Here is a 10,304-nt window from a genome sequence, read left to right as displayed (position 1 = left end):
TCTTCACATATCTTCACATTATTTAACATCCTACCAACACCTAATGTCCAACACCACCACCACCCATCATGCGCCGCCACCACCGTCCACCACCACCACCCACCGTCCACCGCCACCACCGTCCATCACCGCCACCACCCACCGCCCACCACCATCGTCCATCACCACCACCACCACCACCACCACCCACCCACCCGTCGTCCACAACCATCATTCACTACCACCACCCACCGTCCGCCATCACCACCCACCAGCACCAACACTATCCACCACCCACCACCACCATCCATCACCACCACCACCACCCGTCGGCCACAACCATCGTCCACTACCACCACCCACCTACCATCCGCCACCAACACCGTCGACCACCTACCACCATCACCGACCATCACCACCACCACCCACCATCCGCCACCACCACCCACCACCACCACCTACTGTCCACCACCCACCACCCCATCACCATCCATCACCCACCGTCTGCCACCACCACCGTCCACCGCCCACCACCAACTATATTACTAGTCTACAGACGTTAAATGATTTCTATCTATTGTGATATGTATGATAGATAACTAATTTTCAGGTTATGCAGACGATACCCAGCTTATAAAACAAACAGTATTATATTTTCAGATTGCAGACCTTCAGACCACATCTTCAGTTGCGGACATAAAATCAGATGAAATCTGATTGCAGACAGTTTTTGTCTTCAAAAACAAACAACACCTAAGTGTTTGTTGATAGGAGTGTTCTAAAACATGATGGTCCTTTCCAAGATGAACTAAATTTGTGACTTTTCATATAGGCGAATTAATGAAAGTGAACCTCAATTTGCTTTATATATATGTTTGAAATGGATCTATACAAATACAAGACACTATGTGTTACAAAAAACGTAGAATGAAACATTTATTTTTCAATTCTTAAAAGTTTTATAATAAAAGAAAATAACATTATATGATTATATGTGGTTTTCACACAAAATCTCATAAAATTCCCGAAAAATGAAAATATTAGTTTAGTTGTTCTTTTACGTATATAAATCTACACATGTAGATTATATTATCTAAACATGTATATATTGGTGCTACAAAACTATAAAACAAATGAGCAACCTAGTTTGATGATTGTTTATGTACATAGTCTGCGCATTATATGTGTAACTCGCATGTCTGGTGTTTTTTATATGCATTAATCCAACCGCAACCTAAATCTTTTCTAATGCCTTTATCAACCATCGCCTTCCTCACCTATCATCATCCCAATTACCATCTTCAAAATAAATCTTTGACAACACCACATAGCTCATCATTTTTTGATGCCATAATCCATGTTCATGACATACAGGTCTAAGTTGATATTGGGTTGATAAAAGGTGACTCGTGATACATCAAAGTTCTTGGTCCAAATATTTTATAGGAGCACTTAGATATTATCTTAAAATTACACAAAAAACAACAAAAACACGCTGAAGCTCCATTGCAACCAACTGCAAATGATCCAGTCTGTTTTGGTTTTTATATATACATTAGTTGTCTAAAACCAACCAAGCTTACAGACAATAACATATCTTGGTCAAACAAAAAACCAAGTACCAGAGTTTAAACAATCAACCACTCCAAACAATCCACATTGCGGATAATGCATTATATTATGGAAATCTCAACAAGTATTACATCTTAATCTTCATGCAGTCATGATCAACCCAGGTTCAAAATGGCTTGACGCTTCATGGTCCTCTTTTTCATTCAAGTCTGCACGTCGCAGTGGTCTGGTTCCAAGTTGCTTCCTGCTTACCATCAACCTTTCAGTGTCACTCATTAATCAAAAATTTTCAAGAAATACATTGAAATTCCAGTCAGGTTTTTGAAAACCAGTTGGTTTCGGTTTTTTGGGTTTTCACCTTTTCAGTTTAGTACTATTCGGTTTTTATTTTTTCAGTTTACCATTTGAGCTTAAAAATCTTGGGCCGAAAAACATTGGCCCAAAACAATGTATTTGAGTCAAAACATTTTTGTTAATTAATGATTAATGGATTGATATACATTTAGGGTAAAATATTTGGGTTATGCTATCTATTAAATTCTTATAAATTACTTAACATTCAAATAAAAATGAAAATTCATACATTCGGTTCAGTTTGGCTTTAATTACATGCAAAAACAAAACCAAACCGAAAGTTGGTATTCTATGAAAACATAAAACCAAACTATTGGTTTTTGTTTGAGTTCGGTTATTTCGGTGTTTGAGTTTGAACCAACTAATTACTTTTTCAAAAATGTTAACTTGTATATGAATATAATACGCATACATAAATGTGTACTTCAACAATGTAATAAAAGGTTAAACAGTTCTAAACCATCAACTGAACCGTTAAACTGCCAAACCACAGAAAACCAACTCTAGACCAAACCAGCCAAAATGAACCAACTTGCTTCGGTTTAAACGGTTCATTCAGTGTCAACAGTTTATGAACACCCACAACAAATATATATCGTTGATTTTGAAATATAAAGGAGGCTGCACAAAGTATATGATACCTCTCAGCAATAAGTCTGTCCTCAGATAAAGCCTTCTCTAATCGTTCCTCAAATGGTGTAGCATGCCAACTCACTTTCTGGTCCTGCAAAACCAAAATAAAAACCAATTGCCATTGAAAAACAAGTCACACATTGTTTATATTATTATGCAACAGCAATTATAAAACAAACTATAAAATAAATCCACCAACTTTACCTCTTTGTACTTGTTAGTTGAATTAGGGATTCCATTCCCATCCCACCACTTGGGTGGAGAATCAACAACTTCATCGGCATTCCAGTGAGCTGCAACCATTCCCAGTATAGGCCTGTCCACAGGAGTCCTACCAGTAAATGAACGGTTGTTGCCGACTTGATTGGTCTTCTGCTTAGGTGGCAGCCATGATGACAAACTTGTATCCACATTCAACTCTTTGCTGGATATACTTTCTCCATTTTCAAAATGTTCTTCTGTTTGAGTAGAGTAGCAATCAGAGCTAAAACTTTCATCCACTAGTTTCTTCAGTTGAGCTGCGTTTTCAACAGGGGTCAGCACTGGTGACACAGGTTGAGATCTAACCCTTGGATTCTTTTGATATTCTTTATTGTGTAAATATGAAGGGAAGACAGTGCCGGGTGTTTGCATGTCATTGGTTATGGTGAGAGGGGCGGGGTATGGTGAAGGTTTTGAAGCACTGTAATCACTTGAATATTCAGATGGTTTTGGTTCTTGGCAAGTAATTTCAGAAGAAGAACTGTTTAATGAAAATGGAGATGCATCAATGTTGCAGTCAAATCGAACAGACTTGTTTCTGCACTGTGCCAGATCAGCATGGATGTCAGTGTTTTCTAAATCATGTTTGACTTTCTGAGCTGAGCTGGAATTGACCCTCTCTGAACTATGACCAGTCACACAACTACAGAACAAAAACATCACACAAACTGTCAATTTTCTGTTTGTGACAAGTTATAAACATCACACAAACTCTGTCAATTTTCTGTTTGTGGCAAGTTATAAATATGTTTATTTCGGAAGCAGTGATTAAAAGGGATAGATTTCAAACATGCATAAGACTGCTAAAATGGCTTTAATAAATAAAGTTATGTTAATAATGCAACAATATAGTTTTGTAATCATATTTAGCATATTACTTCTTTATATAATTCAAAAGATTAAATAAAAGAAATTTCTTAGATAGACCCAAGCCATTTTGTCTATTATTCGACCCGTCTGGCATGTCCAATTTGCTATCTCTGGTTACAAACATGCCCATCATACCCAAAACATAAGTGCAGCATGGTCATTTCAAAAGCCAGAAACTAACGATAATTTTGACTGATTAATTGATTATAACTGACCAACTGATGGAACTGCACAGAATCAGAAACTAACGACTTCTCAGTTATTTGCCCAAATAGGAATTACCTGTCTGGTGAATGTGACGAAGTATAGGAACCATTCTCCCATTCCTCAAAGAGTTTGACTGGTTGCGAATCAGGTTGTTTTTCTAGTTTGACCTTTCCGATACCAGCATCTTGAAGCCATGAATGATATGTCGAAGATTCTGTATTTCCTTTTTGAGACTTTGAATATATCAGTTTCTCATTGTTCCGAATCTCTGCTGGAGTATGCGGTAAAGTGCCACAATCTTTAAGAAATTTAGCCTGTACAGATACAAATCCTAGTTAGGTGGCCAGTTAAAGTAGAGCTCCTGCCTTTTCATTATGTAATATCTATTAAGCTAAAGATGCAATAAATTTTTTTAAGTTAATTTCTGAAACCTAAGATTCAAACTTGAGTTATAAATTCGGCATCTGTAGAGTAAAATGATATAGGCAACAAAATTATGTTCATCAGTTGCACGCCTATACACTGAAATGAGTTTAATATTAGGCTTTCGAAAATTACTGATTACTCATGCATTGTGTTGTGGTCGAGCAATACGTGAAAGGTTTGTGATTATGATCTATTGATGTGTTCTTATCAGGTCAGCAACCAACTAAGTACTAACCATTACCTAAGTTTAACTTGTCACTAAAAAGAAGATGTATTATGCTTGTGTGATTCAACTATGATTTTGACATTTTGTTATGTTAAGTTTCTAAAACTGTTTCAGAAATTACTTCTGCCATTTACACTCCATAGCTCCTTCTCAACTTGGCAGTTGGCACTGTAATTGATCATGACGGCATGAGAACAATGATAAGGCTGTATTTCCAGAAACATAAAATGCCTATAATTGGCATATTATCTTAATAAAAAGCTTTATGATAAAAGAATACTCCCACTACCGCAAAAAGCTGCAATGTTTGACTTAGCAGGTAACTCAACAGAAGTGTTTGACATTTGACTATTAACCAAATACCTAATAAAATGCCCCTCAACAATGCAAAATTTAAAAAATATGTGAACCACAGTTATTATCTTTATATCTTGTAGTAATTGCTGAATGACAAACAGAAGAATTTCAAAGCAAACATTTTAAATTTGAAAACACTGTATATTTGTATTCTACAAAAACCCCGAGTGAAAAGTTCTTAAGATTTTCACGGGGAAGAGGCATTTTTTGTTGTGGAAAAAAAAAACTAGAATCTGTTAGTATTTCCTTTTGCACCTTTGTTTACATTTGCACTTCCATTACAATATGTTTCCTTCTGGTCATTTTACTCGAAAATGCTAAAAGAGGGTGATGATCTCTAACATTTTGATGTTCTATACACCTTGTAAGTTATAAGTGTTCTCCCTTTCCTTCATGTTAGAGAAACTTTAACATGTGCAGTCTAAATAGTTATTTTTAACGCAACTCACATTGCAATATTCTTAAATATATATTAGCAAAACCAAGGTAGCATAGTGTAACATATATAAACACTTCAGAAGTTCAGATAATAAAGTGTGCAGTTCTCAAAATATAAGCCATGCCATAATACAGTTAGGCTCACTAGGCCCAGAAAAAAATTAATACATTTATAAACTCAAACTATATATTCTAAAAAATCCTGACACTTCAAATTTGGCACCTATTATTGTACTTAGAAGTTAAAAGTGACCATAGAGAGATTGTTAGCAACAAAATCCATCTCCAAAATATGAGAAAAAAAAACTAGTAAATCACTTGAACCAATAGTTTTCAGAAAAAAAACTTGCAATCAAAATGAAAAGTACCACAAGTAAAAAAAGCAGATCGCGTAAGCAAATTCTAAAAAGGAATGAAAATCAAGTTCTATCATCAGAAAAGGACAGATAAAAGCATGATACTAAAGCTTATCTTACTGAAACATAGAAGCTAAAACATACACATCATTCTTCACAAAAGTTAAAAGACTATTGTGACCTAAGGCCTTCTAAGTGTAGCTTCTAGTTCAACACAAATGTACCAACCATACATTCAGCTCTAAATCCATTATGTAAGAAAACGAAAGGTAGTCCTAGTCATTAATTACCTCAGCCTTCAACTCCTGCAAATTGATATCAGAAGCAGCAGATCCTGCAACACTGTGTTGCCTATCCTTATCTGACAATTGATCTCTATCTTCAGCTAAATTAACAATAATTCAGCTAATTAATCATGTTAAACAATAACATAGCATCGATTTGAATCAGCGTAACGGAATTCACTCTAATATATGCAATCAGGTCAATTATATGAAGGTATGAGAGTAACAATTAACAACACCTAATGTCTTCAGTTAAATCAACAATAACTCAACTAAGTAATTCGTGATAAACAGAAACATAGCATTGATTTGAATCAGAGTAAAGGAATCCACTCTAATAAACAGAATTAGGTCAATGTATATAAACGTATGAGTGTATGAGAGTAACAATTATCAACATCTACTTAATTCATCTAATTAATTCGCGTTAAACAGAAACATAGCATCGATTTGAGACAGAGAAACGTAATTTGTGCTAATATATGCAATTAGGTCAAATATATGAACGTATGAGAGTAACAATTAACAACACCTGCTTAATTCAACTAATTGATTCACGTTAAACAAAAACATAGCATCGATTTGAGACAGATTAACGAAATTCACTCTAATGTATGCAATTAGGTCAATTATATGAACGTAAGTTAGTAACAATTAACAACGCCTACTTAACTCAGCTAAATAATTCACGTTAAATAAAAACATATCATCGATCTGACACAGAGCAACGAAATTAGGTCAAATACACGAACGTATGCGAGTAACAGTTGGCAACACGTACCGTCGAAAAGTAGCAACGACGATAACGGATTCCGAGCAGAAGCTACAACAGGATCCTGAACGAATAACATCAAACAGTCATAAACCACGTGCAATTCACTAATTCCTGCATAACCTGACAATTAAGCTGGAGATCTTACCTTTGGAGTTGAAGCGATCGGTTGAGAGAGAAGGTGAATCGGAGTGCGGCGGTCGTCTCGAACGCGGAAGCAGCCGAAGAAGCAGCCCATGGTCCGGTGAAGAAACCGATTTGAAACCCTAGCTGCTCTTGTTATTATTATGTTTGAGTTTGAGCATAGCGAGTGGTTTTCGAAATTTGAAAGAAGAATAGAAATACGAGGGAATTGAGAATTTTAAATTTTACTCTTCTTCCCCACCATGTTTGACTTTTCACGTACATGAGGATTTTTTTAATCCAACTCAATTTTATATTTGGGTGATTTGAATTGGCTTAGGTTATTAATACACCAAGAAGATTATTCACACACCATGAGGGTCTATACGACTCGTATAAGTATAGTGTCAAGTCATTTTTTGTTAAAAGTGTTATTTTCATTTATTTGCATCGTATAGCCACTATACGAGCCGTTTAGGCTATACGACTCGTATAGAGTCTGTTTGACTCGTATAGTTTATTTTTTTTTAAATTACAAAATATTAAAAATAACATCCGAGTTGCTTACAAAATAGAAACCTGTAATTTAAATTTTGCTATATACATAAAAACATACGAACAACATGAGCGTTTTTGGGTAACGGTTTTTTATATGTGATCATGCAATCCATTTTGGTTGACGCCCATGTAAGTTATCTAAGGTTTTGAAATATAACTGCCATAAAAATAATTATGTTTGGAGCAAGAAAAACTGATACCTGGCCTGTACGGGTCGTATACCATCTATACGGCTCGTATAGACCATAAAATAATTATAAATATATGGGCAAAGTACGGCTGACATGCTGTCTATATGAGTCGTATACGTGACATTTGTCAATTTCGGGTTATTTTATACTTGTATTCTTAATGTAAACCCGACCCATTTTGTATCCCGAACCTTTCGATATTATCAAAATGATGAATTGTATGTTAAATATTTGTTTTATAGTTGTTGGATAAAAAAAACACCCTTTTCGGTTCTTAAAATTCCCCGAAAACGCTCAAAACGAACTCCAGGGACTAAAACTACCAAAATGGAGACTTGAAGGACCCATTTGTAGTTTGTGCTTTCTTGAGTCTATAACCAACCCATTTTCATGAAACACCCTTTATGAAAGACCCATTCAACTTACCCTATATATACACACCCATCTTTTTCATTTGTGCTTGCTCATTTCTTCATTTCTCTCTCAAATTCTTGAATTCTAGGGTTGTTCTTCATAAGCTAATCTTTCATTTTAACTAATTTCTCACTACTTAAAGCTTGATGTTACAACATATATATAATATACGCTCCTTGTTTACCTTCGGTCTTTCATTTCTCCGGTCTCGGCCGGTTGAAATGTCGGGCTAGTAAGGCAAGGTTACATGGAGGACTTTGTAGTCCTTGTTTATATATTTAACAAATCTAACCATATAACTTGTTATACTTGCTTAAATTCTACATATTTTAGTTTATTGTTCATATTTGTCAAGTTCCATGGTATTGGGTATGTGGTGACTAGCCTCGGTTTCATCCCGAGTTGAGAACCGAACCAAAAACCGAACTTTCGTTTAAAAGCATTATTGTTAACTTTTTGAATGTAAAACTTGAGTATTATTATTTTACAAGTTCCATGGTAATTGGGTATGTGGTAACCATCCTCGGTCTTATTCCGAATCAAGGACCGAACCAAAAACCGAACTTTTGTTTAAAAGCTTTATTGTTAACTTTTTGAATGTAAAACTTGAGTATTATTATTTATAAGTTATTTTACAAGTTCCATGGTAATTGGGTATGTGGTAACCATCCTCGGTCTTATTCCGAGTCAAGGACCGAACTAAAACCGAACTAAACGGAGTTCACTCGCTTAAGACACACAAGTGTGTTTTTAGCCACCAAAACTCATATTTTTCTTCAAGATTATATTTTAAATCAATTTTAGTTAATTTCTAAACATACCTGACATGTCGGTAACCAACTTGATCTTATAACAAGTTCGAACCGATAAGGTCGTATACTCGCTTAACGAACGTTAAGGTTCTTCACAATAGATTTACATATTTGGTTATGTCTATTTTGATTTTATTGAGTTATCTCATAACATTTATTATTTTGGGAAGTTAACTGTGAGCTTGGTCAATTATCAAGTCTCGAACCGACAAACCCGAACACTCGTTAAACCTCGTTTTGGTATTCTTATAACCAAGGATTTTGCAATATCGCATTTTAACCCACATTATTACTTAACATAGGATGAGTAAAAAAAATAAAAAAACTAATGAATAGAATACCGAGACCCGGTTTCGAGTAAACTTATTTTACAAAACTCGTTTCTTTAATTTCTCAAATATTTACATTTTAAATCATAAACTTTATTTATTTACTTTATTTGTCATGTGTTTTATTTTAAACCCTTCCAAGACTACCTACTAACACAAGACCCGTTTAATATAGGTCTTGCTCGTTAAACCGATCTCTCCGATTATTCACGACACTATCTTTCAAATTACTTGTTAATGTGAGTACTTTTTCATCCCTCGTTTTCCGTCTTTCGTTTTGGGGGTGGCATTGCATACTTAATCAAATTCAAATGATTTATACTTGAGTCTTAAACCACAATACGTATTGTATATGTTTACTTAAATAAATGCTCGATTTGGTGTTATATGCTTTACATGATTATGTGCAAATTATTGAATGCTAAGGCGAGTAACCTCATCAAAGTATGATCATACGTTAATTCCGAGTATATATGGTATCCCCATATAGAAAGGTGTCGTCAATGTATTCTTATTGACGATTTCATTATTGTCGTCAATGTATTCTTATTGACGGTTTTATTATCTAAATTGTTGCTATTATTTATTGTTTTCATATACTAGTTGTGGATTTCATACTATATACTTATTGTCCAAAACTATGAAAATTGCTTACCAACCTTCGTGTTGACAAACTCTATTTTATGCAATGTTACATGTTTGATGTTAGCTTGATTGGATTACTTGAAGAAACTTATTATCTTGGCTTTAGGATATTAGAAAATAAAAGAACAAGTTATTTGTTTATCTATCTATTTGGCATTTTGTATGAACAATTGTTGTGTTATTTATGATGATATGGATTTAAATGAGTTGTTTAAATATTGTAACTTTTTAGTGTCATTGTGCAATGAGCAATCATGTCGCGCCTCGACGTTTTCGCCTTCATTGGTCGGGGTGTGACAGTATAGATCCTATACGGCTCATATAGGGTTTGTGCGGCTCGTATATGGTCAATACGAACAAGAATATCTATACGACTCGTATAGGGTCTATACGGCTCGTATAGACTGCAAAAACTTGTCACACGGTCACCTCCGTACGCATGTTAATAAGTTAGGCCTATACGAGTCGTATAGGCTCTATATGAATCGTATAGCCTT

The 10,304-nt window shown here is 35.0% G+C and overlaps 1 protein-coding gene across 1 annotated transcript; it reads right to left on the bottom strand.

The window, feature by feature from the left end:
* Positions 1–1,692: 1,692 nt before the first annotated feature.
* On the bottom strand, positions 1,693–7,015 carry LOC143612321 (protein JASON-like). Its single transcript, XM_077086338.1, has 7 exons — positions 6,884–7,015; positions 6,745–6,799; positions 5,970–6,064; positions 3,952–4,190; positions 2,743–3,442; positions 2,547–2,629; positions 1,693–1,795 (listed from the first exon to the last, which is right to left on the bottom strand). The coding sequence occupies exons 1-7, from the start codon at positions 6,971–6,973 to the stop codon at positions 1,693–1,695; spliced, it is 1,365 nt and encodes a 454-aa protein (XP_076942453.1). The 5' UTR covers positions 6,974–7,015.
* Between the last annotated feature and the right edge of the window lie 3,289 nt (positions 7,016–10,304).

The sequence above is a fragment of the Bidens hawaiensis genome, unplaced genomic scaffold (genome assembly GCF_021521415.1).
Source record: "Bidens hawaiensis isolate Kalapana, Puna unplaced genomic scaffold, B.hawaiensis_p1.1 tig00034308_1, whole genome shotgun sequence".
NCBI lineage: Eukaryota > Viridiplantae > Streptophyta > Magnoliopsida > Asterales > Asteraceae > Bidens > Bidens hawaiensis.
The sequence above is the reverse complement of the archived record's forward strand: the minus strand, read 5'-3'. Positions and strand labels throughout refer to the sequence as shown.

Coding starts and splice junctions, on each gene's coding strand:
- LOC143612321 (XM_077086338.1), bottom strand. CDS start 6,973: ATGGGCTGCTTCTTCGGCTGCTTCCGCGTTCGAGACGACCGCCGCACT. Junction 3,443..3,951: donor TCGTCACATTCACCAGACAG/GTAATTCCTATT, acceptor TTTGTTCTGTAG/TTGTGTGACTGGTCATAGTT. Junction 2,630..2,742: donor CAACTAACAAGTACAAAGAG/GTAAAGTTGGTG, acceptor TTGGTTTTGCAG/GACCAGAAAGTGAGTTGGCA.